The sequence below is a fragment of the Fusarium odoratissimum genome, assembly GCF_000260195.1.
Source record: "Fusarium odoratissimum NRRL 54006 unplaced genomic scaffold supercont1.4, whole genome shotgun sequence".
Lineage (NCBI taxonomy): Eukaryota > Fungi > Ascomycota > Sordariomycetes > Hypocreales > Nectriaceae > Fusarium > Fusarium odoratissimum.
The window spans coordinates 1,326,153-1,353,138 of NW_022158690.1; the positions used below are offsets into that span (position 1 = coordinate 1,326,153).

At 49.1% G+C, this 26,986-nt stretch overlaps 11 protein-coding genes across 21 annotated transcripts; 6 read left to right on the forward strand and 5 right to left on the reverse strand.

Moving 5' to 3' along the window:
• Nucleotides 1-1,997: 1,997 nt before the first annotated feature.
• Nucleotides 1,998-2,516, reverse strand: FOIG_03618 (uncharacterized protein; the record flags this gene model as incomplete). The annotated part of the gene is made up of 1 exon (XM_031201574.1): nt 1,998-2,516. One exon carries the CDS (start codon nt 2,514-2,516, stop codon nt 1,998-2,000), a length of 519 nt encoding a protein of 172 aa, XP_031069098.1.
• Nucleotides 2,115-7,302, forward strand: FOIG_03619 (ATP-citrate synthase subunit 2). 3 transcript variants are annotated; one of them, XM_031201576.1, is made up of 4 exons: nt 2,115-2,200; nt 2,379-2,778; nt 3,051-3,570; nt 3,948-7,302. In XM_031201576.1, exons 3-4 carry the CDS (start codon nt 3,130-3,132, stop codon nt 4,974-4,976), a joined length of 1,470 nt encoding a protein of 489 aa, XP_031069100.1. In that variant the 5' UTR covers nt 2,115-2,200; nt 2,379-2,778; nt 3,051-3,129; the 3' UTR covers nt 4,977-7,302. The 3 variants fall into 3 exon arrangements, with proteins under 3 accessions (XP_031069100.1, XP_031069101.1, XP_031069099.1); XM_031201577.1 differs by having other exon boundaries at nt 2,115-2,778; nt 3,948-5,513; XM_031201575.1 differs by having other exon boundaries at nt 2,115-3,570.
• On the reverse strand, nt 5,316-8,164 carry FOIG_03620 (uncharacterized protein). Its single transcript, XM_031201578.1, has 3 exons — nt 7,658-8,164; nt 7,283-7,582; nt 5,316-7,230 (listed from the first exon to the last, which is right to left on the reverse strand). The coding sequence occupies exons 1-3, from the start codon at nt 7,661-7,663 to the stop codon at nt 6,073-6,075; spliced, it is 1,464 nt and encodes a 487-aa protein (XP_031069102.1). The 5' UTR covers nt 7,664-8,164; the 3' UTR covers nt 5,316-6,072.
• Nucleotides 8,165-9,952: 1,788 nt separating this feature from the next.
• Nucleotides 9,953-12,094, reverse strand: FOIG_03621 (uncharacterized protein). The gene is made up of 3 exons (XM_031201579.1): nt 11,670-12,094; nt 10,989-11,551; nt 9,953-10,933 (listed from the first exon to the last, which is right to left on the reverse strand). Exons 1-3 carry the CDS (start codon nt 11,788-11,790, stop codon nt 10,601-10,603), a joined length of 1,017 nt encoding a protein of 338 aa, XP_031069103.1. The 5' UTR covers nt 11,791-12,094; the 3' UTR covers nt 9,953-10,600.
• Nucleotides 12,095-13,206: 1,112 nt separating this feature from the next.
• On the forward strand, nt 13,207-14,782 carry FOIG_03622 (uncharacterized protein). The gene is made up of 4 exons (XM_031201580.1): nt 13,207-13,360; nt 13,414-13,450; nt 13,525-14,070; nt 14,124-14,782. The coding sequence occupies exons 1-4, from the start codon at nt 13,358-13,360 to the stop codon at nt 14,492-14,494; spliced, it is 957 nt and encodes a 318-aa protein (XP_031069104.1). The 5' UTR covers nt 13,207-13,357; the 3' UTR covers nt 14,495-14,782.
• Nucleotides 14,783-14,823: 41 nt separating this feature from the next.
• On the forward strand, nt 14,824-16,256 carry FOIG_03623 (DNA polymerase delta subunit 4). The gene is made up of 2 exons (XM_031201581.1): nt 14,824-15,593; nt 15,642-16,256. Exons 1-2 carry the CDS (start codon nt 15,153-15,155, stop codon nt 15,810-15,812), a joined length of 612 nt encoding a protein of 203 aa, XP_031069105.1. The 5' UTR covers nt 14,824-15,152; the 3' UTR covers nt 15,813-16,256.
• Nucleotides 14,893-17,776, reverse strand: FOIG_03624 (uncharacterized protein). Its single transcript, XM_031201582.1, has 4 exons — nt 16,871-17,776; nt 16,654-16,808; nt 16,238-16,595; nt 14,893-16,191 (listed from the first exon to the last, which is right to left on the reverse strand). The coding sequence occupies exons 1-4, from the start codon at nt 17,280-17,282 to the stop codon at nt 16,019-16,021; spliced, it is 1,098 nt and encodes a 365-aa protein (XP_031069106.1). The 5' UTR covers nt 17,283-17,776; the 3' UTR covers nt 14,893-16,018.
• Nucleotides 17,777-18,066: 290 nt separating this feature from the next.
• Nucleotides 18,067-21,300, forward strand: FOIG_03625 (ubiquitin-like 1-activating enzyme E1 B). Of its 4 annotated transcripts, XM_031201583.1 has the most exons (7): nt 18,067-18,481; nt 18,665-18,835; nt 18,888-19,249; nt 19,299-19,360; nt 19,409-20,260; nt 20,319-20,403; nt 20,451-21,300. In XM_031201583.1, exons 1-7 carry the CDS (start codon nt 18,251-18,253, stop codon nt 20,731-20,733), a joined length of 2,046 nt encoding a protein of 681 aa, XP_031069107.1. In that variant the 5' UTR covers nt 18,067-18,250; the 3' UTR covers nt 20,734-21,300. The 4 variants fall into 4 exon arrangements, with proteins under 4 accessions (XP_031069107.1, XP_031069110.1, XP_031069108.1 ...); XM_031201586.1 differs by having other exon boundaries at nt 18,101-18,481; nt 20,319-21,300; XM_031201584.1 differs by having other exon boundaries at nt 18,106-18,481; nt 19,409-20,403; nt 20,451-21,214.
• FOIG_03626 (uncharacterized protein) lies at nt 20,292-21,885 on the reverse strand. Of its 3 annotated transcripts, XM_031201587.1 has the most exons (4): nt 21,368-21,885; nt 21,223-21,309; nt 21,039-21,131; nt 20,292-20,947 (listed from the first exon to the last, which is right to left on the reverse strand). In XM_031201587.1, the coding sequence occupies exons 1-4, from the start codon at nt 21,792-21,794 to the stop codon at nt 20,790-20,792; spliced, it is 765 nt and encodes a 254-aa protein (XP_031069111.1). In that variant the 5' UTR covers nt 21,795-21,885; the 3' UTR covers nt 20,292-20,789. The 3 variants fall into 3 exon arrangements, with proteins under 3 accessions (XP_031069111.1, XP_031069112.1, XP_031069113.1); XM_031201588.1 differs by having other exon boundaries at nt 20,382-21,131; nt 21,368-21,853; XM_031201589.1 differs by having other exon boundaries at nt 20,382-21,309; nt 21,368-21,853.
• A 584-nt stretch (nt 21,886-22,469) lies between these two features.
• Nucleotides 22,470-25,171, forward strand: FOIG_03627 (uncharacterized protein). Of its 3 annotated transcripts, XM_031201590.1 has the most exons (4): nt 22,470-23,098; nt 23,158-23,374; nt 23,500-24,761; nt 24,819-25,171. In XM_031201590.1, the coding sequence occupies exons 1-4, from the start codon at nt 22,957-22,959 to the stop codon at nt 24,899-24,901; spliced, it is 1,704 nt and encodes a 567-aa protein (XP_031069114.1). In that variant the 5' UTR covers nt 22,470-22,956; the 3' UTR covers nt 24,902-25,171. The 3 variants fall into 3 exon arrangements, with proteins under 3 accessions (XP_031069114.1, XP_031069115.1, XP_031069116.1); XM_031201591.1 differs by having other exon boundaries at nt 22,470-23,374; XM_031201592.1 differs by lacking the exons at nt 22,470-23,098; nt 23,158-23,374 and having other exon boundaries at nt 23,400-24,761.
• A 160-nt stretch (nt 25,172-25,331) lies between these two features.
• On the forward strand, nt 25,332-26,933 carry FOIG_03628 (replication factor C subunit 3/5). 2 transcript variants are annotated; one of them, XM_031201593.1, is made up of 3 exons: nt 25,332-25,599; nt 25,650-26,299; nt 26,352-26,933. In XM_031201593.1, exons 1-3 carry the CDS (start codon nt 25,466-25,468, stop codon nt 26,744-26,746), a joined length of 1,179 nt encoding a protein of 392 aa, XP_031069117.1. In that variant the 5' UTR covers nt 25,332-25,465; the 3' UTR covers nt 26,747-26,933. The 2 variants fall into 2 exon arrangements, with proteins under 2 accessions (XP_031069117.1, XP_031069118.1); XM_031201594.1 differs by having other exon boundaries at nt 25,332-26,299.
• Nucleotides 26,934-26,986: the final 53 nt, after the last annotated feature.

Below are 26,986 nucleotides of genomic sequence, written 5' to 3' on the forward strand. Positions count from 1 at the left end.
TCTGGTGAGTTGGGAGGTGGGCAGGTGAGAGCTGGACTGGGCTTGGGTTTTTTGGTTTTGGTTGACTTTCAAGGGTTGATGAGGCTTCTCTCAGCAAGCAGTGGACAGCTGTAGCACCAATTCACCGCGGTTCTATGTCCTGTCGGGTCCTGCTTGAGGTCTCACCACACCCAAAAAACTTAGTGGGGTTGACGCCTCTGCAACTGCAAGGACCGCTGCTTGGGGTTCAAGTAACGGGTACTTCAGGTACAGTACATCGAGGGGCAGGAAGTTTACCCCTGTTGACCCACCTCCCGGTACATCACTAGCCACCGCTCGCGCCAGGTTTCTCACGCAACCCATCGCCCATACCCGCACACCCAGACCATATTTTTGGAGCAGATGGACGGGAACAAGCTCACTCACTCACTTTTTGAGAGCCAACAATTGGGTCTTGCCTAATGCCTTTTTTGGTGATATCTCTCTTGAGAAACTCAATTGCCAAGATGGGGAATTCCTCGGCCGACCAAATGTGCATCCAATGTCTCTAGACGGCAAGGGTTGATGTAGTTGAATTTGATCAACCAGCCAGTTGGGGAAGAAGCCTGTGTTTTCTTTGGGGATATCGCTTGTTGCAGGGTCCTCTTTTTTTTTCTTGTTGATCTGTTGAATCAACGGGCTTTTTTTTTTGTCTGGTCAAGGCGGGTTTGCAATTGAGCTTGAAGACTGGAGCTGCCACACCATGAGGGGGCCGTTGTCCATGCAAGTCTACACTTGTAAGAGGCGTTGTGATGGCGCTTATCCCCCACTATGGCCCCGAGAAGTTTATGAATGGCCAAATTTGAGACCATCAAGTAGTAAAAACTACTGGTAATGCTTAAAGAATCAGTGCATATTTTTTCGCGGCCAAGAGAAAAGAGACATGTCGACTGTGGTCCAGTGAAAGGATGGAGTCATCCCGTGTTTTCGTGTGCAGCCAACCCATGCCCTGCATTATCCATACGGAGTGCCGTCGAAGATCTTGCAAGATCATCGGTATCTCATGAACTGACATGACACTTGAGTTCACAAGTCCGTACAGCTGACGGTACAGTAATACTCGGAATGTCGTAAGCCTCTGCTTCAGGAAACTGGCAGGCTCATGATCAGGCGCCCTTGGTCAAGTCGGTGATTTTCTTGGCTGGTGGTGGTATCATGTTGAGGTCCGACAGCCTTCCAATCCTACCAGACCCTTTCCCAGGTAGGGGAATGGAAAGGCGGCATGGAATCATTGTTGAGTGGGACACACACATGCTCACATTGGCCAAGGGCGGCTGGACTGAAGCTAGCCCTACCGCCTTGGTACAATAGCAAGGCTAGAAAGATGAATCAAGTGAAACTTTGACTGTCACTAAACAGCCTGCATTTGCATCTGTAACTGCGTTGAAATTCCCTACCCGTCAAAATGAAGCCACTTTCTCATCTTGGGTCTCCTCCTCCTGGACTATCTAGACTGTCCGATTGATGTTCCACAGATGGTCTGCAGTTCCAAAAAGGCATGCATGCTTGCACAGCCTGTCCTGTAAAGAAATTTCTCTCCACCGAACATCGGAAGCTTGGATATGCGATTTGATGGATACCGAACCCGTAGCCAACCGGTAGTTGTGGGTTCGGAGTGAATAGCACTGAATAGAATCGGATAGCTCAAGAGCTTGAGGTGAGGCGAGGTCCATCATGGAGGGGAATGGAGGGGCAGGAAATCAAGCTTAGACCATGTCGGGGGTGGCGTCCAGCCCAGGCGCTGACCACCAAAACCAAAACAGCCACTGGGCTGGTGTCACCTCGTAGGCTCGCTTCACCTTGAGTTGAGGTACGTCCTCGAACTCACCGCAAGGTCAGCTATGGGCACTTCCCCGGAACCCGAGTCAATCTTTGCCAATCTCATCAAATGGAAGACTTCCATTTTTGTTTTGGTATCCAAGTCTTTGGGGCAGGCGACTCGCTTCGCGTACCCCGGAGCCAACCGGTGCTTAGGCCATCTACAGGCTGTATCTGATGTCTGGATCATGATCTTCCCCAAAAAGCAATGAAAAAGACTCACGAGAAGAAGTGGCCGAACAACTCACGAAAGCTTCCGAAATTCTGAATCGATTGGGCTGGATAAGAATCGGATCGTAGCGTGCGGTGCGTAAATTGGCTGCTGCGGTTTTCGGCGGTTTGATGAAATTCGAATCGACCTGTCGTACGTAACTCAAGGTGTCGGTCGTCTCCCCCTGGTCCACCCTGGTCCTCAACAGCTTGGAGTCGGAGTGACATTGTCCATGTACCGGTACTTGACAATCCCTCATCGCTTTTTGGACCCCGTCCCCAATGGATTTCAGGGCCCAGGTACCTCCGCCACGCGCTGATCGACTCTGTAGCTCCAGGTACCCTCCACTGACCGCCCGCCCCAGGCTCCTAGCCCAGGCCACGCCAGGCCAGGTTGTCGAGCGCCCCTCCACTCCCCCCTTCAACTTGACCCCTCCACTCCACCCGCTTCGGGTGTCTTCCCCTTCCATTGAGCTTCCTTCAGTTCAGGACCAGTGGTTTTTTCGAGAGAGCTCACCCTCACTCACACACTCCTCAACTTGCAGTGTCTCGTTCCAAACTCTCGCTGCTTCTATTTGCTCCTCCATTCTCACCTCTCTCATCGTCTTGAGCAATCTTCATCCTCTTCTCTTTCCCTTACTTTTTGCCCGTCTCTCTGTCATAATCTCATCTCTCCCTCCAATCCTCAATTTCAACTTCATTGTTGCAGCCCACTTGAGCTCGTGTGCAGTGGTGAGTGTGTGCTTTTTCCCCCGCCGAACGGTCGTCAACTCTCTTCAAAGAGCCAAAGTCAATCGCAATCATGACTGCTTCACTTGAGCATTGAGTCTTGCGCTCGTATAAACCGCTGTGAAATCCACTGTTTAGTTTTGTCAGCCCTGGCTGTTGTTTCAACTCCAATCCTGAGCTGAACCATTCGAATCGATTTTATGCCTGCGAGACAACACCGATCATCCTTGAACCAGACCAGACTCAGCATTTGCTAACCAGATTCTCTCCACCAGAATTGAAGAAAAGGAATAAACCGACACTCGCCAATTCATTCTAAACTCTGCGTTTCTCCTCCTTTCCTCATAATTAAAAATGTCCGCCAAATCGATTCTCGAGGCCGACGGCAAGGCCATCCTCAACTACCACCTCACCCGCGCTCCCGTTATCAAGCCCAGTCCTCTTCCTGCGCCTACTACTCACAACCCTCCCAGCAGACTCGCCTCGCTGCACTTCCCCGAGGATGCCAATGTTGAGGATATTCTGAACCAGGCTGAGGTCACCTACCCTTGGCTCCTCCAGCCCGACGCCAAGTTCGTTGCCAAGCCCGATCAGCTCATCAAGCGACGAGGAAAGAGTGGTCTTTTGGCCCTTAACAAGACCTGGCCTGAGGCTAAGGCTTGGGTCGCTGAGCGAGCCGGTAAGGAGCAGCAGGTTGAGCACACCACTGGTGTGTTGAGACAATTCCTCGTCGAGCCTTTTGTTCCTCATCCTCAAGACACTGAGTACTACATCAACATCAACTCAGTCCGTGATGTAAGTTGAAGCATTGTTCCCTCTTGTGATTTTGGATGAGTTCCTTGGGCGCTAGATATTCCCAATATGAAGATCTTGAAATCGAAATAAGGGAATAGGAAGAGAGGGAAAGAATCTAAAGAGAAGAAAGGGGTCCGCAGCAACTTGTATTTGCTGCTCGGCGTTGCATAGTCTAATTGTGGGCTCGTTCTACCTGTGCCGGCAATCCTTCTTTGTACCGAAACGGGCGAACGGATGCCGCGATAAGAAATCGTCGGAAACAACCCCCGTTCTTCTCGGACCCTTCCGCGACCAACCCCACAGCCAGTACCGGTTTTCCGGCCTACATCCAACTGCCAAACTATCTGGACCTAATTTACTGATACCTTCATCTATAGGGCGACTGGATCCTCTTCACCCACGAGGGCGGTGTTGATGTCGGCGATGTTGACGCTAAGGCTGAGAAGCTCTTGATCCCCGTGGACCTCGCCGAGTACCCTTCCAACGAGGAGATTGCTGCTACTCTTCTCAAGAAGGTTCCCCAGGGCGTCCACAACGTCCTTGTTGACTTCATCACCCGCCTCTATGCCGTCTACGTTGACTGCCAGTTCACGTATCTCGAGATCAACCCTCTCGTTGTCATTCCCAACGAGGACAAGACCTCCGCCGCTGTCCACTTCCTCGATCTTGCTGCCAAGCTCGACCAGACTGCCGACTTCGAGTGTGGTGTCAAGTGGGCCATTGCTCGATCTCCTGCTGCTCTCGGTCTTACCAACATTGCTCCCTCTGCTGATGGCAAGATCAACATCGATGCCGGCCCTCCTATGGAGTTCCCCGCCCCCTTCGGTCGTGAGCTGACCAAGGAGGAGGCTTACATCGCTGACCTCGACGCTAAGACTGGTGCTTCCCTGAAGCTCACCGTTCTGAACGCCAAGGGCCGTATCTGGACCCTTGTTGCTGGTGGTGGTGCTTCCGTCGTCTACGCCGATGCCATTGCCTCTGCTGGTTTCGCCGACGAGCTCGCCAACTACGGTGAGTACTCCGGTGCTCCCACCGAGTCTCAGACCTACCACTACGCTCGAACTGTTCTTGACCTCCTCCTCCGTGCTCCTCAAAGCGATGAGGGCAAGGTTCTCTTCATCGGTGGTGGTATTGCCAACTTCACCAACGTCGCCAGCACTTTCAAGGGTGTTATCCGGGCTCTGCGAGACTTCGCTCCTAAGTTGATCGAGCACAATGTTTCTATCTGGGTGCGACGTGCCGGTCCCAACTACCAAGAGGGTCTGAAGAACATGAAGGCCGCCACTCAGGAGCTCGGCCTCAACGCCAAGATCTTTGGCCCTGAGATGCACGTCTCTGGTATTGTGCCTCTGGCCCTCGTCCCTGGCAAGTGGGAGGAGAGCAAGGCACAGGAGTTCCAGGCTTAAGGGGTTGAAAACTTTACCAGGGGATTGGTATAGTATGAAGGGATGAACGACTTTTTGTACTGCAAGATAGACAAACGGGTACCAGGTGGTGCGATGCAATTCTTGGGGCTTGGGACCAAAAATGGTCGAACAAGCCGTGTACGGCAGTATTTGAGCTATAACGGAAAGAAAGCTAATAGATCTGATGACACTTATGGATTTGATGAGCCTCTTAGTTATCCAAGATGCTTATGTATAAGATGCTGTGTTGCAAGCTCCATTGATGTTGCATGGATATTAAATACATTTCAATGTATCATCCGCTTACGTGCGGTTTTCTTCCATAGTTTGTCTTCCTATTGTTGACCAAGCCAGATTGATTTATTGGGTTCGTTGTATCTTTCTATATCTAGAGGGGAATGTCGAATCATTGTCTCTGACGTAATCGAGGAGAGACTCGAACCGCGTAGAATGACATCAAGGCAGAGTCTTGTTTGAAAAAGTAGCATCAGGGCAAATTGATGAAAACCCGACGTCTTTCAACGCATCCAATAAGGGTGCGGAGTAATCGCCTCGAAGGAGGTCTATAGGCATAGGTGTAAATGTGTGCTGTGCAGTAATGTTTTTTGCGGTTCATGTTGAAGAAGGCAATAGGAAAGGAATTGTACTGCCTCTTTCATATGGATGCAGATACTGGGCAATAGAGGCACGATGATCAAAATGGCGGCAGGATATGATAATGCTGAGTCGACCAAGTACTGATGGCATTGGGAACTTGACATTTAGTATGCCCTACTGTTCAGTTACTTTCACATGCCACAGCCTGGCAGAGTTGTGCAATCCCGAGCAATTAAGTCCATGTAATTCTTAAGTCAATAACAAACAGTGTATCTGTATAAAAAGCTCAAATTGAGAGGATCTCAAGAACCTTCCAGTGAGCAGGCTCAGAATCTGAGCCTGAGAAGTAGTCGTCATGTCACCAGATGGTGGGGCGGGTGGTATCGTATACTTTTCGTATCTGAAGAAATCAAACGTGTTGTGACTTCCCGTTCCACGTACCAAATGCAGCACATTATTCGTTTTCCGCTTGCTTCTTGTGCCTGTTCCAGACAGGCCCCTAAAGCGCAAACACCATGGCGGCCAAAGGTAGGGCCATAGCCCAAGCCAAAGGGCGGTTAAGAATAGCAGCATCCTCATCATCCTTGGCATCTCCACCATTTGAGTTGGTGCTGTTGTCGGTGTTGGTACTGTTATTGTCATCGGTAGTCTCGCTCCCTGTGTCTGCGTCGTTCTTACCAGACGCATTGGACTCGTCGTCCTTCAGGGGAATGACCTTAAGGTTCTTCATAGCACTGCCATCAGCGTTACTGACATCAAGCTTGACGTTCCAGTCCGAGATATCGATGATCTTTCCGCTAGGCTTGTTCTTAATACCGTTGTCGACCAGCTTTTGTGCATCGTCAGGGATAGTTGGAAGAGTAAAGTTGTTGTCGAAACCGCTATCCTCGATGATGCTAGCCTTACAAGCCGGAGCCTTCGGAGAGCTCTTGCTTGCAGGCTGAGATTGGACCTCCTTCCAGTTAATCCTAGCAAACTGGTTCTTGAGGCGGTTGAAGTCTCCGAGAATGCGAAGCTTGTCTCCAGTAATCTTGACGAGGCCATAGTTGTTGTCCTCCTCAGTATACTCGTACACGACGCCACCCGAGAAGACCGGGGTCATTTCGTCTCCGTACATGGCTTGAGTCTCGTTCCAGTAACGAGGTTGAGGTTTGTTGCACCCATATTCACTGAAGAAGATCGGGATAGAGGTTGAGTTGAAGCCAGCAACAAGATCGTCGTAAGAAGAAGTCTCAAAGGTGGCCTCAGGTCCACACCATGAGTAAGAGTTGAGCGCAAAGAGGTCAGCACGGCTCATATCACCCTTGTCCTCCGAATCGGCGCACTGAAGGTAGTTCCAAGTATCCCACAGAACATCGCGGACGTCAGCGGCGGAATAGCCAACAGGAATTTGGCGCTTCAAGTTGTTCTTGATGTAGTTTTTGAGATCGCGGGTGACAGCACGGATATACTGAGGGGCAAACTCAGCAGTGGCCTGGTTGTTGATGACCTCGTTGGCGGAGAAGAATAGAAGGGTATTTGGGTAGTTGCCAAACGCCTCGGTGATGGCAAAGGTGCGATTAAGGTAGGCAGTGTAGTAACTCTCCCATGGCTTCTCCGAGTGAAGAGCCTCACCAGGCAGAGGAGAGTTGACATCAATCATCATGTACATGCCGGCCTAACAAAGTATGTTAGATCATCACCCACGTAGGCTGAGCCAGATCACTTACAGCATTGAAAATACTAGCACACTCATCATGGTTGATGTTAGGATCCAGGTTGTAAACACGGATCGCATTGATACCAAGGATCTGCATGAGAGCAGCATCTCGCATGCATTCGTCTTTGTGACTGAGAGGATCTCTTCCGCTGGAAGGATCGTAACCGGCACTGCCTCCAGGTTGGTAGGCCATACCAACAATCTGGAATTTGTCGCCAGTCTCGGGGTTGATGAAGTCGGCTCCCTTGATCTCCAGAGGAGGCACGGCGCCGACAACCGCGGCCCCAAGGGCCATGAGGGCGGCTTTGATCTAGTACGCCTGTCAATATGTGGTGTAACGAATGGTAATGCGCCATGTACAGTGGCGCGAGGTGAGTGGACATACAAGCATAGCGATAACGTGCTACTGAATCTTTCTGTATTGGCTTTTCTCAAAAGTCGTGGTAATAGTGCAAGAGTCAATTGTAGACCTGGAAGAACGCAACGCAAACAGCTTAATTTACGGCAAAAGGTTGCGTTGTTGACTGATGGTGCTGGTGAGGAGAGCGAAGATGAACAAGGAGAACCTTAGGTAGTAGGTAAAATCAAGGCACGAAATGAACCGATCTCGATGAGAAAGAGCGATAAGAAGCGAAAGGACCACAATTCGAGAACAATCGCTTGGCGAAGAAGGAGCGTATGGGATTGGAAGAAAGAGCAAGCAACGTGGTGGAGGAGGAGAGTAAGAGTGGAAGTGGGAGAAGATTAGGATAAATGTCAGCGACTGACAGTGATGGGTCAACCAGCAAATACTGCTTCAATGTGGAGGCGGAAGTGTCACAGGCATGCAACAACCAAACGAGAAGGTTAGACGGGAACAGATATGAGCAGGTGCAGTACGATCTAGATTCAGACGAAATCCCAGTGCAGCGGAAGAGGCAAGCTCAAATAAGAAAGGATACCGAGGCCAAGCATTTAATTGATGGAAAGGGGATTGGTGCATAGATCCCATCAAAATCAACAATAAACACAAGACATCAACGCCGCAAACCTGGACCGTTTGCAGTCTATTACACCACTATCGGGAGACCGGCCATGGCATTTTGGCTTTAGCATGAATAGATCAGGTTCCGGCAGAAGCCAAGATACGTAAACAAGTTAAGTGTTGGGTTTAGAATGCTCTATACGAGGTCTCCAATATGGATAGCAAACAGTACCGTACTGAGGTAGTACTAGATAGATGTCATTGTATCATCTCAGAAGGTGAGAGGAATGATAATCAATCAACATCAATTGCAAGTCATCTAACTCACTCATTATTCTTGCCCGAACGAGCAACTGAAGAATTACAGGACCCTTGTGTTTACAAGGATCCCCGACCTAGTCGGGTCGTTGCCGGGGTTCGTTGGCGCTGGATGGGGAACTCACTTTGCTGTTTGCAGTCTAGATTCGGCGACTGAACGATGAGAACGGGGTCTCGAAGGCAGGTTGACGGGAATGGGTGGACAAAACAGAAGGAATCTGAGACTGTTTATAAGACAGATATCAAAGTCAAAAAAAAAAAAGATACGGGACGCTCAACAGCCATTGGTGAATCACATCTGCTTGTCAAGCCACTTAAACCACTCAGATCTGATCTGGTTCGATCAACCATTCACTGTTGCTCAATGACAAATGACCGTTGAAGGGTTTCCTGAACGGTCCCACCACGTTTTAAATGTGCGCTTGTCGCTCAACATCCTTGCACCACTGCAATCTCTAGTTGCAGAAGTTAAATTACTGGCAGCTTTGACTGTAACAGCGTTTTTCTTGGCATCAATATCGCCATGCTGACAGGGAGCTATGTCGGTAAACCATAGGCGATCTTTACCTTTGCTCCCTAAAATGAATCGTGCTGCTTACAGTTGTAGTATACTTTGGGTCACCGGATGTTTGCAGCTAAACAGTGGGTTGAAATGCAGAGTAGTGATACCAGTTTGGCCATCAATGGGGACAAGTGAGCGTGGGAATTTGACTTACACTGTTGTCGTCTAGGGATGCAGTCCTGCAGCCAATGGTATAACAGGAGCTCACCTGGAAACCACATGTCATACCTAATGAAGATGCCCCGGTCATGGAACGTATCATACATACTCGGTCACGAGTAGCACTTAACTCAGGGCGACGCTTCAAAGGGCTTCTGTGTCATTGATCAAGTCTTCCGTGATACCTCGTGACCGGGGTCTCATACCATGGTCGTTGGTACCGTAGAGATCATCGATTTCTATTTGTGGTAGCTTATCGCGCAGTATGAGGTCCTAAGACTCGGGCATGTTGATATTTGGGCGGAAGCCCATCTATACTTGATGTCATCGGCTCATGAAATATAAGTTGAGCAATGAACTATGTTCTGTATCTCCACAGTGCGGAGAATGCCTCCATTTCTGTTCATCATAGTTAGCTGGAAAACACTACTTCAATATTGGCCAACCAGAGACACAAGATAAACATTTACCATTGCTTCAGAGTAAATAGACGAAGGATAAAGACAGGACTCTACCAGAAAACCGGAACAAAACCAGCTTTCCAAGAGGAGCTTTGGGCTTCATAGACATCTACCTTCATTTATATCTTCGACTTATAATATTCAGGCTACCCTATGCTCATGGAATTCTATGTAGCTACATTTTACAATGATCGAATGCGATGGCTCGGTCACGATGTCATAGACCAACAAAAGCAATAGGATTCTACACATAACTGGGATTTATCCGAAGTTTAAGATATGCCATATCACGCCAACATCCATCAAGAGAAGGTTATAAGGACTTCACAGATCCAGGCAAATGCATTCGAAGTCACAACCCATTTTCATTGGGCACAACAAGTTCGTCAGAAACTCCAAGGGAATTGATACACTATGTAGGCAGGAAACTAACTCTAGATTAGAGTATGGGGTAATCGGTCTTATTAAAGCATAGAAAAAGGCCAAATAGCTCTCCGGGGTAACACTGAAAGAAAAAGAAGAAAGTCGTGTACAGCTTCGATATGGACTGACGGGTAGAAATGTCAAATGGTACGCAGCCAGGAAGAGCCTGGTCATATTCGACCAGTTCCTGTCTCATTTTGGACCTCGAAACATTCTACCCCTGTCCTTGCTCGCATGCCGATATCATCGAAATGATGTAAGAGGCCTTGGTTCTATTACGGTCAAGTCGACCAGCGAACCCCTCCTGACAAAGCATTTACTTTTGAGTTGCTCTACATCAGGCCGTGAAAGATATGGAGGGTCGTAACAAATGCGGGCTATCGAGCTGCCCAGAGACGCCGTTGCTCCATCGCCAGCACAACTTCAAAAACAAAAGACAGCCTAGTAGCCGTTCATCGTCATTCGTTGCGAGTTTCGGCTCAACTCGCGGTCAGCGGCAGGGCTGATGGGTCGGCTGCTAGCCCCACCGTGAGCACTGCTCTCCTTCAGGGCCAGCAGTTGCTTGGCACGGAAGGTCTCGTAATGGATCTGAGAGGTGGTCTCGATAAGGTCCTGGAGGTGCGTTCGGAGAAGGAAGTCTCGGAGGTAGACAAATTCGCAGTGAGTCTCGTCCTCAACGTTGATGACTCCCCATCGGTTCTGGCGGCCGCGGACCTGCTTACCATTGACGATGATCGACTTCTCGGAACCGACAACAGCGAAAGGAACAAGATTCTATTACGTATTAGTATGTGCACAATCTGATTGAACTCGAGCGACGTAGACAAACCTTGATCTGACCGTTCAGAGCACGCTCCTCATCATCAAACTCCTCGTTATCATAGGGGTACATCTTGAGGTTGTGGAAAGCAAACTCCTCCTTGATGCGCTCCTTGAACTCCTGACGCTCCTCAACGGTCAGGGTGTCGGCCTTGGCAATGACAGGCACCACGTTAACAACATCAGACAGCTTCTTCAAGACGACAATATCAATGGGCTTGAGAGAGTGACCCGATGGCTGGATGAAAAAGAGACAGCAGTGGATACGGGTATCCTGGATGTAGCGCTCTCGCTGTGCTGTGAGCTCCTTGCGCAAGTACGCGGAGTGCTGATCCTTGATGTACTTGACGATGGGGTCCCAACAGCGGTCGTTGTTGACCAGGTCACCGTAACCGGGAGTATCGACAATGTTTAGTCTAAGTCGGACACCGTTCTCCTCAATGTTGTGAGAAACGGCCTGGATCTCAGTGGTCTGGCGGATAGGCTCGTCGGGCTGGAAGCGACCCTTGGAGTCGATCAGGTGAGAAGCGAAGATGGTGTTGATGAGCGTTGACTTGCCCATGCCGGTCTGACCTACAATGCGCAAGACATGTTAGTATAGAAACTTAATGCAGACCGGCAGTCGGGCTGCGAGCAATCACACCATGGCAGGTTAAACCATAAGGACAATCGAAACAGAGTCGTCACTTACCAACACAGATGACGTTGAATTGAAAACCGCGCTTCAAGAGCTTCTTCTCAATCTGAGAAGTGATGCTGTCGAAACCGACATGGCTCTGAGGATAGATAGTGTTAGGGGGAGCGGCAGCCATCTTGAATAACTCGTACGGGAGAGAAGTGTTCGATTAAAACAGTGAGCGAAGGTAAGAGTAGAGCTCGGGAATGTTGTGAATATTCCAAGAAAGAAAGACTGGACTGGAAGCAACTAAGGTCAACACGAGCGCGAACAGTTGGCAAGGTCAAAGTGACGCCTGAAGATGTAGCGAAGCTGGGAGTTGGAGGTTTAGGAGAGGCGGCGTAGAAACCGATCCTAGGGGGAACTTTTCGGGCACTGGGCTTCCTGCCACCTTAGCAAACAATTTCCCTACTGGAAGGGAGGTGTCAGGGAGGTCCAGGGTCCCAAAGAAAGGGGGAAAGCGCGTTTCGAGCTTCTCATTGGTTCAAGTAGGTCAGTGCGTCGGTTAGCTGATGATTGGCTGGCGGCATTTCGAGATAGCCCAGGCCATCAGACTTTTGAGCTGGAATTTGGAGCCTTGCGCATTTTGATCATCGCGACCCCAATTCGAGCCCGACGACCTATAGACGCTTCAGCTCTATCAGGGAACAATCACTTACCATCGAAGTACTGAGACATTTATCAATTCAATTCGTTTCGTTTCAAAGACCCCAGCACCGGCCTTGGAACTTCGACTGGGACTGGACCACCAAAGCCGATATATCGTTCATCTTCAAGCCCATTAACGTCTCTCTGTAAAGATGGCTGCTGCGCTTCTCCCCCGAATCTACTCTCCGACCGTACTATCTGCGGTGTCTTTTCGCCAGTTCACCCAGAAGCTCTTCCCGTCGTTGTCGATTGCGATCCCTGGCGTTTCCTTAAACCTCCCCACTATCGATGATATCTGGGAGTCTGTGCTACGAGCGGTACCTAAGAACAAGGTCTCCCATTCGAGAAAACGACACAGACAAATGGCGGGCAAGGCGCTGAAGGATGTGAACAATTTGTGCAAATGTCCCGGATGTGGTCAACCCAAGCGTACACACCGATTATGCCAAACCTGCTTAGAAGGTATATTGTTGCCCTCTTGACATAATCGAGGCCATATCGCAATCTAACAAACTATAGAAATGAGACAAATTTGGCGTCAGGACTACCCTAATGATAGGTCGATCTAAAGAGAAAAGGATATGGAACATTGATGATTTACCACTGTATAGTCACCACGGAATCATGCATACCATGGGCGTTTTGGCTTAGTTTGAGCCTTGTATGAATATGAACAATATACTATGTAAAAGTTTTAACTCCCACAATAATATTCTGGCAGCTCGAAGATCTAAATGAGAACTGTGTTTTAACTCTATGTATATAACATCTGAAGCAACATGGTTTTAGTATGCAAGAGTATAGTGTGATATCCTACCTATTAATAAAATTTGGTGAATGGTCATCTAGGAGTTGCCGTATTGCTTCATACCTACCTAAGGTAGGTATATCTTGAATGTTTTGTCTTGATTTGGAGCTTTATATTTATGACCCTGTGTTGCCCCACCAAGACCACTTGCATACATCCGCAGTTCAGTCCAAGCCAAGCACTTTCATTCATACAACGTCATATTGAAGAGCGAGAGAAGCACGACATCTGACACGGCGTGGGAGAGATGGTAAGCCCGACCGGAGACTCAGCCATTGATAGAAAGGTAACTAATTTCACTAGTCGAAACAATATTTGACCACGCATACCGTGGATAATGGTGAGCTTGACCTCCCCGCCGCGGGGTGAATCAATGAAGCAAGAGCTTGAACGCAGTTTACTAAAAGTGTATAGCCCACATCACCGACATCTTTTCCATTGCGACGACACCTAAAGCTGTGATATCAGGCAGTGGATCTTCTACGCTTCACATTCATGACACAACTGATCCTTCGTTCCCACTCAAGCAGTCCATCTCAGATGCACACAAGCTGGGGTGTCATCACGTGTGCACCTCACGGAATGGCAACGTCGCAGCGAGTGCTGGATTTGGGGGCGAGGTGAAAATTTGGAAAGTCGACAGCGACACTGGCGAATGGAGTTTGAATGGCGAGATTACAGGATCTTCATCTAAGCCTGGCGAAGCCTGGGCTATGGCGTTGAGTGAGAATGGATCTTACCTGGCTACTACTACCAACGATGGCCGAGTCAACGTCTGGGATGTTATGGATGAGAAGAAGCCCAAGATTCGTGAGTACGAAACCGGAAGTGCTGGATCTGGTAGCTTTGGCATGTCAGTGGACTTGAGCCGGGATGGGAAATACACTGCTAGCGGCCACCAGAATGGATCTGTCTACATTTTCAACAATGATACAGGAAGAGTCCTGTACTCATTATCTGGTAGGTTGCCTCGCACACCTTTTACATATTATTTTGCTGACATGTGCTGCCAGGTCTCGCAAAGCCTGTACGATCAGTTGCCTTTTCTCCTGGTAACACTCGACTTGCTGCAGCAGGTGACGCTGGAATCATCGCCCTCTACGACATGAAACACGGAGAACATGTTGGGAACCTGACTGGACACTCTTCGTGGATCACATCACTCGACTGGAGCGATACTGGAGAGTACCTGCTAAGTGGTTCAATGGATGGAAAGGTCAAGGTGTGGTCAATTGAGCGAAGCGCGTGTGTGGCAACCCATAGTGAGACGGACAAAGCTCTTTGGTCTGTAAAGTGGCTACCGAAGACTGTCAGAAGCGAGATGTTCTGCACTGCTGGCGCAAACAGGAGCCTTTCGTTCTACCGAGAGGCTACTGGTGGTTGATCATGGTATAATAGAAATGGGAAGCTCTCGGTGATGAGACGATTCGATCACCAAGACAAAGCCAGAAAAGATTGACATCACAAGCTCATATTATCACGTTTGACCAACAGCTTGTATATGTGAACTTGATGGCATCAATACAATAAGTGGGTTGCAATGAAATCCACAAGCTGAGGATAAGACCAGGAATTCTAGCAGTACCTAATTGACCGGCCTGGGCTGTTGTGAGTTTAAATAAAGATCATTGCCAATTCATGTCATTCGAAACAGAGACTTCTTGCTTCGCCATGAAACTGCGCCAATAATCAGTGTTAAAGGGTATGATATAACGCACGTGATCTCGCGCTTAAGTTCGCGTTGTCCTGCCAATCTTAAGGCTTGCACGTCATGCATTTGGTCCCTTCCAGCCTTCCCATTAGAGCCACCCAACCTAGTCGCTGACCCTGTGCCTGTGTTCAATAAACGACCTCACATTTCGATCATCATCACTCACCATAAAGCATCCGTTCTCTCAACGTTAACCGTTAAGCTTGCAACTTGTTTTACTCTTCAGCCCCAGCCAGCGCCTGTTTACAGCTCTATAGATTTCACTTACAATTCATCAAGCGTCATCCTCAGCATTCAGCAGCGCCATCTCGTTTTAGGAGCTGAGCCCACTATGCCCACAACTCGACGATCCGCTGCCAGCACTCGCAGCAGGGGCCCGCCAGCCAAGGGACAGTCTACTCTGAGTTTCTCAAACAAAGTCACCAAACCAGTACCCAAAAGCGCCAAGAAGTCTGCCATCTCTGCTTCTATCACAAAGCTCGACCCCAGCCAGCATGCTACACAGCGTGAAGTTGAAGATATTGTTGTCAACGACCATGAGTCCATAGAAGTTGATAAGGAAGAAGAAGTTGAGGCAGCGACAGAGACTGAGGTAGTCCCAGAACCTGCGAAGTCTGAATTGGAGCTGCAAGCAGAGAAAGTCACAGACGCACAGATCAAGAAGTACTGGAAGTCCATTGAAGACCAATGGACTACGCCGCGATTGCACCAGCAAGGTGTATCTTTGAGTGAGAAGGTTCTTCGGTATTTCGATGTCAGCTCACAATATGGTGTAAGTCAGCTTGAGCTATCATGGATTCGCCGTAGCTAATCCGCACAGCCCTGTATAGGCATGCCTCGCATCAAGCGTTGGAAACGAGCTGAACGTCTGGGTCTCAACCCTCCGGTTGAAGTCCTCGCTGTTCTTCTCAAGGAAGAAAGCAAGGGTAACGATAAAGTCGAAACGGCTCACATGGATGAGATCCTCAATTCAACTGCTGTAGGGGCCTGAAATGTCTCCGCCTGTTATTTGGTCACCAGAGGCTGTTTACGGAGTAAGGTGTTTGAGGGAATGATATTCAGGTGCCGGTGTGGCTTTATTTGCTGTCTCAATTATTCGATAAGCGCATAAAGCCCGCCGAATAAGAAATCTATGATCTAAACTTGGCTCTCAAAACACACAAAAAATCTAGAGGGAACAGGCCTCGCGGCCTCCATCTAGTACCAAATACTCCTTGTCCGATGATGCGGAATGGGCTCCTTACCCGCCGCTTCTAGTTCCTTCATACTGTCATAGAGGAAAAAGTCTATTAGGATGGCGTTGACATGAGCGTCAGGGTGTTGACGCAGAATCTCTCGTCGAATCAGCTCAACACACCAGATACTGCAAGCTAATTTGTTCAGTAAAAGAATAAGACTGCAGTTTGAACGACTTACCTCGTATTTGTAGCTCCCATGAACATCCGCTCTCTATCATCTTCTTGTCCTTAATGGCAGCTGCAACTGTTGGAGAACAATACAAGGCGCCCATAGTCATCAAAATTTGAGGGATACGATAATCTGCAAACATGGTGATCTTATCGATGTCTCGAAATTCGCCGTATGACGCGCCGTTGAAGCATGCCCAAAGATCCGCAACGAGGATTTGTGCTCTCTTCATCAACCGAATCATCTTGCCATCCTCGAAACGATGCTCATCACGGAAGCAGTCAAAATCCTGCGCCAGCAAATTCACCAGGCGTGCCGCAGAACCGTCAGCAGCGTAAATGAGCTCTGCAACAGAGCCATCGTAGTGCTGGTATATGTGGTCAGAATTACTAGTAAATGTCAGGATTGAAGTTGTTCTGGCTTACCTTAAAGAGAACCTGGCCAGCTTCTCGGAGGCAGTCTAAGCGTTCCTCAAGGAGGGGAATTTCCTCTTCTGTGCATGACCGGAAAACATGTGTGAGGGATTCCAGGGTACACTCTTCTTCGTTCTTCCAGTAGAAAGGATCTGTGATAGGAATGCCTTTTAGTGAGGCGAAGTATTAGCTTGCTATGCGTGAGTCATCGCGAAGAATGATAACTGACCTTCATCAATTGCTCTTTGGAGAGCTGCCACCAAACTCCAATAACCAGTCCATCTCTTCCCGCGATACTCAATAGCAAAGCGTTCATCATCAGGCAGCTCAGACCAGAAAGAAAAGTTTAGCAAGTCCATAGTAAAAATGAAGTTGACAGTAGTTTCGTCCTTGGCCTTGGGGTGAAGTTCATGCTCTGACCAGGTGGCAGTTGAGTAACTCTTCTGTTGCATTTGCTCGTAAATGCTCTCCGCTGCCTTTTTAGAGGCACGCATGTCAACGGCAACATCAATGCAACTGTCGTAGACATATTCAGCGCTCTCGAGGACGCCTGTCTCGGGCTCCTCCTGGATATCGATCTTCCCCTGAAGGTGTTGGCGGAGGAGTTCCAAGAGTTCGGTGTCAACCTCGTCGTCAGACATCGCTAGAGAAATGGGTTGTTACACGTCAGGGAAAAGGAGAATGAGCCAAGCGAAAAGGAGAAAGCGTAGAGGAGAAACAAAAGCAAAGAGTGACAATGGCGGACAGTTTTCTTTGTATGATTCAGTCTAGACTTTCAAGGCCAGTCGAGTATCCAGATCCCTTAATTTTTTTTTTTTTTTTTGGCCCGGGAGCGGCCCCGCGGTCGCATAACTGCTACCGACAGCCCAGTGTATTATTCGTCCCTTGCAGCTTGCCATGGCTGAAACACGGCAAAGGAAGGAATTGTATGATGGTTAGTGAATAGTCAAATGCTTCTGGAGGCAACCGATTCACATGATATTCACTAAATGGATGACTTGGTAACACCCTTTCATTGGAGTGCCCCTTAGATAGGTAGGTAGGCACTCATTGTCCTTGCATGTCCATCTGCACGTCACCATCCCACCCAACCCATCAGTAACAAATAGTCAGAGTGCTAACAAGTCAAGCCTTCTAGGGGGAGGCAAGCAACCTATAACCTTGACATTAAGTAATAAAATGACTCAGTTGGGCTAGCAGGAACTGAGGAGTCTTTTGGTGAGTTTATTTCAGCATCCTATGTAAAGGTGTGAGGTTTTCTTGCTCTTCGAGGACCTCCAGTTGTGGTGGTTAGTGGTGTGCTCATTGACAACCTAGGTACACAGCGGAGCCCAATCATTAAGCCTTGACACCAAGAATTCCCGGCTTTAGAAGCTCGAAGCTCTGTGATAGGCCCGTCCGATTGGTCGCCCTGCAACGCCGCTCCCCTGCTGAGTGCTCTATCTTAGCTCTCTGACCACTAACATCCTATTCAACCTTTCCACCTTCAACTGATCGCGACATTCTTCACCAACAAGCGCACCGACTCGACCTTGATGCGCAGCCCTCGGATCGGGCTATCCCACTCTTTCGATCCCGTTTCCGCGTGTAGAAAGCGATCACTATAACCATGAATGCGACAAGCGCCGATCAGGCTCCGGCCCAGACACAGAATGCGGCTGCAGCTCCAGCTTCTACGCAGCAACCCCAAATACAAACACAAGTACGACGACAGCAAGAGCAGCAGCAAAAGAAAACTGCCCCATCCAAGAACGCATCCCCAAAACGCACGCTGGCCATGACGCGTGACCGACATAACCAGCAGTCGCTAGGCGCATCACTCAATACCTCTGTCAAGCAGGTACGTTTCTTATGCATGGAACTAAATATCGCCTCTCAGCCTTGATCTCGCACCAGGATCCAAGGCGATCCGACGCTTCAGGAGCGGAGCGATGTATCTAGGACTGGACTGTATGCGATGCGACACGGCGATCTTGCTCGACCACTTCTTATCATTGTGGGTATGCTAACTTGGATCGCGCAGGCTCGCGTGCTCATGGTTGGTGCTGGCGGAATTGGATGCGAGTTACTCAAGAACCTCGTCCTCACAGGCTTTGGCGAAATACATATTGTAGACCTCGATACCATCGACCTTTCGAACCTGAACCGACAGTTTCTTTTCCGTCACGAACACATAAAAAAATCTAAGGCTCTAGTGCGTCATTCTGCCCAAGATGGAGTTTGGTTAGATACTAATCAGCGCGCAGGTGGCTAAGGAGGCAGCAGAACGGTTTAATCCCAATGTCAAAATTGTCGCACACCATGCCAATATCAAGGATGACGAATTCACTGTGGCCTGGTTCCAGCAATTCCGCATTGCTTTCAATGCTCTGGATAACCTCGAAGCGCGCAGGCACGTCAATAAGATGTGCCTGGCAGCTGATGTACCCCTGATCGAGAGTGGCACCACCGGATTCAATGGCCAGGTGCAGGTTATCAAAAAAGGCGTTACTGCATGCTACGACTGCACTCCCAAGGAAGCACCCAAGTCTTTCCCTGTGTGTACAATTCGAAGCACCCCCAGTCAACCCATCCACTGCATTGTCTGGGGTAAAAGTTATTTGCTTAAGTATGTATACAGATATCGACTTGTGAAAGATTGCTAACAAAGAATTTAGTGAGATATTTGGCACAAGTGAAGATCAGGCCGCATTTGACCACTCAACTGATGCCGACAACGGTAAGTGAGATGCTGTGTTAAGGGGCAGCACATACTGACAAGAGCCAGCCAAAGAGATTGAAGAGTTGAAGAAAGAGTCTGAAGCTCTCAAGATGATTCGGGATGCTACTGGCACGTCTAAGTTCCCTCAGATGCTATTCGACAAGGTGTTCAACGCCGACATTGAGCGACTACGCTCCGTGGAGGGCATGTGGACATCCCGGCGAGCTCCCGAGCCCCTTCAATATCAGACCATTCTCGCGCAGGCTGGCGAGGCTATCGCCAACAAGGACAAGATCCTGAATGACGATCAGCGGGTTTGGTCCCTGGAAGAGAGCCTAGTGGTCTTCAATGACAGTCTTGACCGACTAAGCAAGCGAATCCTTGAGCTCAAGAAGAACAAAAAACCTGAAGACCCCGACCCCACAATCACATTTGACAAGGATGATATTGATACTCTTGACTTTGTGACAGCAAGTGCCAACATTCGCTCAACAATTTTTGGAATTGACAAGAAGTCTCGGTTCGATACCAAACAGATGGCAGGTAACATTATTCCAGCTATTGCCACAACAAACGCAATCGTCGCTGGTCTCTGTGTTCTTCAGTCTTTCAAAGTTTTGAAGGGCGAGTATGCACAGTCCAAGGAGGTCTTCTTGACCCCCTTTGCCCCAGCTCGACTTCTGGCCCCTGATAGGTCCAGAGAGCCAAATCCCGAATGCCCCGTATGTAGTGTTTACTTTACAAGTATTGTTGCAGACCTGTCTCGGGCGACTCTCAAGGATCTCGTTGATGACATCGTCATGTCAAAACTGGGATTTGAAGGCAAGGAGTTTGTCGTGAACAATGACATAGGAACCTTGGTTGAATGTTTTGAAGACGGTGACGACGAGAATCTACCCAAAAAGCTGACTGATCTTGGTAAGGCCTCATTGAAAGGACAAATGAATTGCTCGTGGAGGACTGACAAAACTACTAGGTATCAAGAAGGGCTCATTCTTGACTGTCATCGACCAGGACGACGAAGACACGCTCGTCAATGTGGTTATCAATGTCCAAGAAGGGTTTGTCCTTGTCTCTGTTGTTATTGAACTAGGCTTACAATTTATAGTACATTGAAAGAAGACGAGAAACCGGTTAAGGCTACATTCTCAGAGATCCCTGAGATTCCACGTCGACCAAAGAAGCTCCAGCCAGTCGCCGCGAATGGCAATGGAGAACTCAACGATGAGCAGGCCGTTAGTGCCGAGCCGAAGGGTATCAAGAGACCGCATGGAGAGGACGGTGAACCACCTCTCAAGAAACTCAAGATCACCGAATCCGGAACCGATATTGTAGATGTGGATGAAGTCCAAAGTCGGGCCGCCGGCGGCGCTATCGTCATTGACGATTGAAGGGTAATTCAAGGGGTTGAAAGGACGATGCGTATATCCTAGGAACCATGGCTTTACTAGTTGGCGCTTAAGCCACCATCCAGGTTCAGCACGCAATTGTTGGCGAAGCGGTTGGTTATCAAAAACATGGCAGCGTCGGCTACCTCATCGGGCGTTCCCAAACGACCCAAGGGACACTGCTTGAGGTAAGCCTCTCGAGCAGTCTCAGTAAGTTCTAAAACAGGGCATTGTACATTAACATTGGCTTTCGTCTTCGCAAGGGTGATAGGCGCCAGGGATTGAAGGCGCAGGAAGGGGAGACTCACCATTCCACATTGGACTCTGTATCCAACCCGGTAGCAATGTGTTGACGCGGATAGAGCGACTTTTATACTCAAGGGCTAGGGCACGGGTGAAAGCTGCGACGATATGGAGTCAGCAGGTTCTTTTTGGCATGTATAATAATGTGGGATTCATTAGCATAAGATTAGGGATATATCACGAACGTACCAATGACACCAGCCTTTGAAGCGGCGTATACTGTAGCACCAGCACCCATTTTGGTAGCCATAAGACTTGAAACATTGATGATGCATCCTATGAGCACATGTGAGAAGATGTTATCGAAGATAAGTAACTGCCTGGTGGGACACACCATGATTGGTTAATTTGGCATATTTAGAGGCGAGGATAGTCGCCCGGAGGTTGAGGTTAAGGATCCGTTGAATTTCCTCTTCGCCGGTCCTCTTGAGAGCTGACGCTTGACTGGTGCCAGCGCAGTTGACGAGGACATCAACGGGACCCAGAGTGGGAAATAGACCCTTGAAAATGTCTCCCCTTTGGGCATCCAGGCGTTTGAACTGGTGCTCTGTTGGGCGTCTCCCGCCGTCGAAGTCCTCCCTGTACGGGAGAGGCTCAAAAGGTTTGAGTCTGGGCTCAAGGACTTGGCGATCATCAACGGCATTACGGCTCATGATGGTCACAACAGAGCCGCGGTCTGCAAGCGCGCTCGCGATACGGAAGCCCAGCGTACCGGTACCTCCGACCACGATGGCATGTTTACCGCGGAGAGAGAAGGACATGGGCGGTGGTGGAGGCGGGATGTGTGAGGTGATTTACAGATAGTGAGTTTGATGTGGTGATGAAATTTGAAGTCGAGACTGTAAATATTAACTTGGATGGAGACCAAGGCCCGACTTTTTACTTTACGATAAAGCTGTATACATCGAAATCCACGATGTACTGTAAAATGAATATGTTTTATAATTTATTTTCATTTTCCTTATTCTTCAGGTTGCTTTTGATCGTTGCGAGCCGAATATTCCCAGCTTTTCAATTGTATGCTTAATTAGCCAACCTCCCATGCAGCACCGATGTCATTGCCACACTGTACGACTGTTTGGTTTTTTTCTTTTAGCCCCAGACAATACCATCGAAGCACCCCTGACCAAGCAATCGGTTCCTGGCTGGCTGTATGTCATGGCCGATATTCGTCTCCTAGTAGCAATTGCTCTGTTGCACACACCCAAGACGTTTTCCTTGTAACTATGAGTACGCCCATGTTGGCCTTTGTAAATACCTACAAGACCAGAACCCCCTGCCTATGAACCAGTGGCTTTCTTGTTAGTGCATCTCATCAGCTTCCACGATGGGTTTCGCTTCTGGGGTATCAACAGGGGACTGAAGAGGAGAACCGCGAAGTTTTAAGTTAGCGAGGTAACCGATCCGTTGATTAAACCCTGATTTTGTGTGGCTCTTTGGCCGCCTTGTCTTGCTGTCCTCCGCGAGTGCCAAGGGTTGAAGCCAAACGCAGCGGACTTCGATGAACAGTCAAACAAGATGATGGCGGACAAATATCTACCTAATCTGACCCTTTTCTCCCACGACAAGGATCAATTGACCATTGTTGTTCCTTACCCGATACATATACAAATAGCTGACCACCTACCTGCCTTCTACACTTGAACCTTGGCCTCTGCTGGTCTGGTTCCGTTCATGTAACATAGTGCAAAACTCCACTTGATCAAACTCCCGCCGCTTCCATCGTTGGTTAACTATTCCCACTAAACTACTACACTGCAACTACATTCTCAGCAGGGCTTCTGTCCATTGAAGCCCAAGGCCGCACTCAGGCTCACGACATTCCTTATCGGGTCTTCTTTGACTTCAATGTTTCGTCGTCGTATTGGATCTTGTACTCGTCGCAATTGACGTATCTCTTACTTTTACTCCCGCCGCAAAACCATGAGCGACCCTCAACGCGATGCCCCGCCGTTGAGCGCCAACATTCCCGCTGCCACTACGACCACGACGGTTCTGCCCACGACAAACGGCTCTGCCAAAGGCGACGACGTTCCCGATGCCGGACTGAGAAGTCTCGATCACTGTACGCCTCAATATCGACCTCTCTCGCGCCGCGCGCTTTGCTGATTGCTCTTCTCGCAGACAAGCGCGCCCTGCCGAAATGGCGGTACAATCTGCGCCAACAGATGCTGCCTCTGATCCGCTGGGAGACACCTTACCTTGCGTGGATGCAGGAGAAGTTACGGACTCCAGCTCTCGATAGCTACTTCGCCATTACTGCCAACCTCGGAACCCATACCTTCTTCATGATCGGATTACCCATCTGCTTCTGGTGTGGTTATGCAGCATTTGGCAAGGGGTAAGTCACACCATGTTCCATCGTCTACATACGCTGCGCTGCGCCGCATGATGTTGCGCTGCTGTTGCATTAACAAATCTCGAGATTACAGGATTTAACAGGTACTGACATGCTTCATCGTGTAGACTTGTGCATATTCTTGCGCTCGGTGTCTTCTGGACAGGCTTTATCAAGGACTTCTACTCTCTCCCGCGACCACTTTCGCCTCCTTTGCACCGAATCACAATGTCTGGTTCTGCAGCCCTCGAATATGGTTTCCCTTCGACCCATAGCGCCAATGCCGTATCCGTCGCTGTATATGCGCTTCTGATACTACGCAGTCCCGATAACACGCTAGCTCCAACCACCAAGTTCGCACTCGAATGTCTCTCATACTTCTACGCTGCTTCGATCATATTTGGGCGCTTGTACTGTGGCATGCATGGCTTCCTCGACGTAATTGTAGGGTCTATCATGGGTGCCGCTATTTCTCTGCTCGAATTCTACTACGGACCTCCCCTGGATGAATATATGCACTCCAGCTCTTGGGCTGCGCCTCTCGTAGCTGCCTTGATTATCCTTGTACTCGTGCGCATTCATCCTGAGCCGGCAGACGATTGTCCATGTTACGATGACAGTGTTGCCTTTGCTGGTGTTGTCATTGGTCTCGAATTTGGCACTTGGACGTACGGCAAGATTGCGTTGGATCCTTGGGAGACTCATGCGCATGGTGGAGGATCGGTGGATATTACGCACTTGGGATTGGCTGCCAACGTGGCTAGGATCGTCTTCGGCGTTCTTGTCGTCTTTGCGTGGCGCGAGACGATGAAGCCTCTACTGCTTAAGCTCTTGCCTCATCTATTCCGAATATTTGAACAGGTTGGCGTGAACATGCCTCGACGATTCTTCACGCCTGCTAGTAAGTACAAGACTGTACCAACAGGCTCTCGTATCGATACTCTTTTCCCTTCGCCCTCCGACTTCCCACGCATGGTCGAGAGTATCCGAAACCCTACCACCCGAGGTCGCTCTGTGTCGATTGGTCCTCAGAGTGCCGCAGATGCATACGAGACCTTGGCGTATAGAGAGCGCAAGCGACGCGAGAGTGTCAGCAGTAACCATAGCTTGAAGAGCAAGTCAAGCAACCTGGAGCTCCAGACCACGCATGAGGACTATTCTGGCAAGGGAGCTCAGGCGTCTGGTGCACAGGCAAACCGAATCGTCGAATTCGAGCAGATGATGGGAACCGGCGAGGTTGTGACAACACCGGCCGCCGATGATGATCGGGTCGAGATCTTTGTTACGGGCACTGAGGACGGATTGGGAGAGCGGGAGATGTTCTCGCAATTAATCAAACCTCGTGTGCGATACGACGTCGAGGTCGTAACTAAGCTCGTGGTTTACACTGGTAAGTTTCTGGAATCTTTTCCTGACCAGAGAAATGCCTTGCTGACTGATGTGATAGGCATTGCTTGGTTTGCGGTGGCTATTATCCCCATAATGTTTGAGATTGTGGGCTTGGGGACGAATCAGTTACGTGAACGATGAGTGATGAGATGAAATGAGACAAGAGAGGTCACCGCCTTGTATTATTTTCTAGTGGCCTCCAGGATACAATTAGATACTCTTCTTTTTAATGACCATATAGGGTGATGAATGATGGGCGCTGGAATGGTTTATTGGTTATGTAACCGTCGGGTTTCTGTGGGTGATATATCTCTAGACAACTTTAGAGTTGCAATTGATACTGAGTTGTATTCACCGTAGTATATCCGAATCAGTGCTATAACGACCTTTTATTTGGAAACAATACCGTTCAAAAAGATGTACTGACGTCTGAAGGAAAAACGATACTCTACAAGGTTTAAGTGGAAGTGTGAAGTTGACGATTTCGCCCTTGTGATTGGCTGTTGCTATGTGCAAGGGTCTTAATTGACTGACACGCTTAGACGCGTTTAGGTGTAACCTAGCGCGTGTCCCTCACTGACCTCAACATTCAAACTTCCATACAGCGCAACAAGCTCAAGAATTGAACCGGACGAGCAACCCCGGAAAACGATCCATCACTAAAGGAACTGCAAAGACCGAAAACAACAAAAAAAAAGCGCAAATATGTCCGATATTGGGGATGAGATGGACGTTGATGTCCCCGTTGTCAGCAAAGATGTGATATTTTCCTCCGAAGCCAAGCAAGGCAAGCGAAGTGCTGCCAATCTGCCAGTTGAGGCTGAGGATAGCCTCCCTTGGTAGGTGCTTGTAAGAAACGTCATCAAAGATCAGGATTAACGGAGCTCAGGGTTGAAAAGTACCGCCCAAATACCCTCGACGACGTCTCGGGCCATCAAGATATCCTCGCTACTATCAACAAATTCATCGACCAGAACCGTCTCCCTCATCTACTCCTCTACGGTCCTCCAGGTACTGGAAAGACGTCGACAATTCTGGCCCTTGCTCGTCGTATCTATGGAGCTGCGAACATGCGGCAAATGGTTCTCGAACTCAATGCCTCAGATGACCGTGGTATCGATGTAGTGCGAGAGCAGATCAAGACATTTGCCAGTACCAAACAGATCTTCTCCATGGGTGGTGCATCTGCCCGCTCAGGCAACTCGATGGCTGGATTTAAGCTCATTGTTCTGGATGAGGCTGATGCTATGACGAGCACAGCCCAGATGGCTCTACGACGAATAATGGAGAAGTACACCACCAACACACGGTTCTGTATCATTGCAAACTATTCCCACAAGCTTAGCCCAGCGCTTCTGAGTCGATGCACACGGTTCCGCTTCAGTCCGTTAAAGGAGGGCGATATTAGGGTGCTAGTTGACAAGGTGGTGGAGGAGGAGCATGTTAGGATTGGCGGAGAGGCGGTTGATGCCTTGGTGAAGCTGAGCAAGGGTGATATGCGAAGAGCACTGAACGTTCTACAGGCCTGTCACGCATCAAGTGAGTCTGCATGCATTCATCTTTCCCAAAGCAAGCGCTAACAGAGGCTCAGGTACACCATTGCGAGCGAAGGATGCACCCAAAGTGCCTGACAGCGAAATTGAACGCGAAAATATCACAACGGAGACTATTTATAACTGCATCGCGGCACCCCCACCTGATGCCATCAAAGAGATTGTGTCGACGCTGCTTAAGACATCGGATGTCACAAGTTGTCTAAACACTATCAACGCTCTCAAGGTGTCGCGAGGTCTTGCGCTGGCGGATATTATCACAGCGCTCTCCGAGGAGTTAGTGAAGCTAGAGGTTGGTCCTGAGGTGATGATCACCTGGCTGGATGGTCTCGCCAATATCGAGCATAGAGTCGCCGGTGGAGGCAGTGAGTTGATCCAGACTGGGGCAGTCGTTGGAGTTGTCCGAAACGGAGTTGAGTTGATGAGCCGATAATTTCAGAATCTCTACGGGATACCGAGCGTCTGCACAAGGACGTAACGAGTTGATTGACATTGAAGGCTGAATATTCGTACGATGTTACACGACGGTTAACTGTGCTACAAGCATCAAAAGCCTCTTATAGAACATAGATGGAACCAATTAAGCATCATGGCAATGATTTTAAACCCAGACGCCGCAACTTTGTAAGGTTGTTAATAATGTATCTGTCAGCCACTATCCATGTCTAGTGGC

Bases quoted from the DNA above. Each gene is read 5' to 3' on its own strand.
- FOIG_03622 (XM_031201580.1), top strand. The intron at 13,451-13,524 runs GTGAGCTTGACC...AAAAGTGTATAG, and splicing joins CACGCATACCGTGGATAATG to CCCACATCACCGACATCTTT. The intron at 14,071-14,123 runs GTAGGTTGCCTC...ATGTGCTGCCAG, and splicing joins AGTCCTGTACTCATTATCTG to GTCTCGCAAAGCCTGTACGA.
- FOIG_03627 (XM_031201590.1), top strand. From the start codon at position 22,957: ATGAGCGACCCTCAACGCGATGCCCCGCCGTTGAGCGCCAACATTCCC. The intron at 23,375-23,499 runs GTAAGTCACACC...TTCATCGTGTAG, and splicing joins TATGCAGCATTTGGCAAGGG to ACTTGTGCATATTCTTGCGC. The intron at 24,762-24,818 runs GTAAGTTTCTGG...CTGATGTGATAG, and splicing joins TAAGCTCGTGGTTTACACTG to GCATTGCTTGGTTTGCGGTG.
- FOIG_03621 (XM_031201579.1), bottom strand. From the start codon at position 11,790: ATGGCTGCCGCTCCCCCTAACACTATCTATCCTCAGAGCCATGTCGGT. The intron at 11,552-11,669 runs GTAAGTGACGAC...TGCGCATTGTAG, and splicing joins ATTCAACGTCATCTGTGTTG to GTCAGACCGGCATGGGCAAG. The intron at 10,934-10,988 runs GTTTGTCTACGT...AATACGTAATAG, and splicing joins CTCTGAACGGTCAGATCAAG to AATCTTGTTCCTTTCGCTGT.
- FOIG_03625 (XM_031201583.1), top strand. From the start codon at position 18,251: ATGAATGCGACAAGCGCCGATCAGGCTCCGGCCCAGACACAGAATGCG. The intron at 19,250-19,298 runs GTATGTATACAG...CAAAGAATTTAG, and splicing joins GGTAAAAGTTATTTGCTTAA to TGAGATATTTGGCACAAGTG. The intron at 20,404-20,450 runs GTTTGTCCTTGT...TACAATTTATAG, and splicing joins GTTATCAATGTCCAAGAAGG to TACATTGAAAGAAGACGAGA.
- FOIG_03623 (XM_031201581.1), top strand. From the start codon at position 15,153: ATGCCCACAACTCGACGATCCGCTGCCAGCACTCGCAGCAGGGGCCCG. The intron at 15,594-15,641 runs GTAAGTCAGCTT...TAATCCGCACAG, and splicing joins ATGTCAGCTCACAATATGGT to CCCTGTATAGGCATGCCTCG.
- FOIG_03628 (XM_031201593.1), top strand. From the start codon at position 25,466: ATGTCCGATATTGGGGATGAGATGGACGTTGATGTCCCCGTTGTCAGC. The intron at 25,600-25,649 runs GTAGGTGCTTGT...AACGGAGCTCAG, and splicing joins GCTGAGGATAGCCTCCCTTG to GGTTGAAAAGTACCGCCCAA. The intron at 26,300-26,351 runs GTGAGTCTGCAT...ACAGAGGCTCAG, and splicing joins ACAGGCCTGTCACGCATCAA to GTACACCATTGCGAGCGAAG.
- FOIG_03624 (XM_031201582.1), bottom strand. From the start codon at position 17,282: ATGTCTGACGACGAGGTTGACACCGAACTCTTGGAACTCCTCCGCCAA. The intron at 16,809-16,870 runs GTCAGTTATCAT...CCTCACTAAAAG, and splicing joins CCAAAGAGCAATTGATGAAG to GCATTCCTATCACAGATCCT. The intron at 16,192-16,237 runs GTAAGTCGTTCA...TGAACAAATTAG, and splicing joins ATGGGAGCTACAAATACGAG to CTTGCAGTATCTGGTGTGTT.
- FOIG_03626 (XM_031201587.1), bottom strand. From the start codon at position 21,794: ATGTCCTTCTCTCTCCGCGGTAAACATGCCATCGTGGTCGGAGGTACC. The intron at 21,310-21,367 runs GTGTGTCCCACC...ATGTGCTCATAG, and splicing joins TGCCAAATTAACCAATCATG to GATGCATCATCAATGTTTCA. The intron at 20,948-21,038 runs GTGAGTCTCCCC...GCCCTGTTTTAG, and splicing joins ACAGAGTCCAATGTGGAATG to AACTTACTGAGACTGCTCGA.
- FOIG_03620 (XM_031201578.1), bottom strand. The intron at 7,231-7,282 runs GTAAGTGATCTG...ATACTTTGTTAG, and splicing joins GTGCTAGTATTTTCAATGCT to GCCGGCATGTACATGATGAT.
- FOIG_03619 (XM_031201575.1), top strand. From the start codon at position 3,130: ATGTCCGCCAAATCGATTCTCGAGGCCGACGGCAAGGCCATCCTCAAC. The intron at 3,571-3,947 runs GTAAGTTGAAGC...CTTCATCTATAG, and splicing joins ACATCAACTCAGTCCGTGAT to GGCGACTGGATCCTCTTCAC.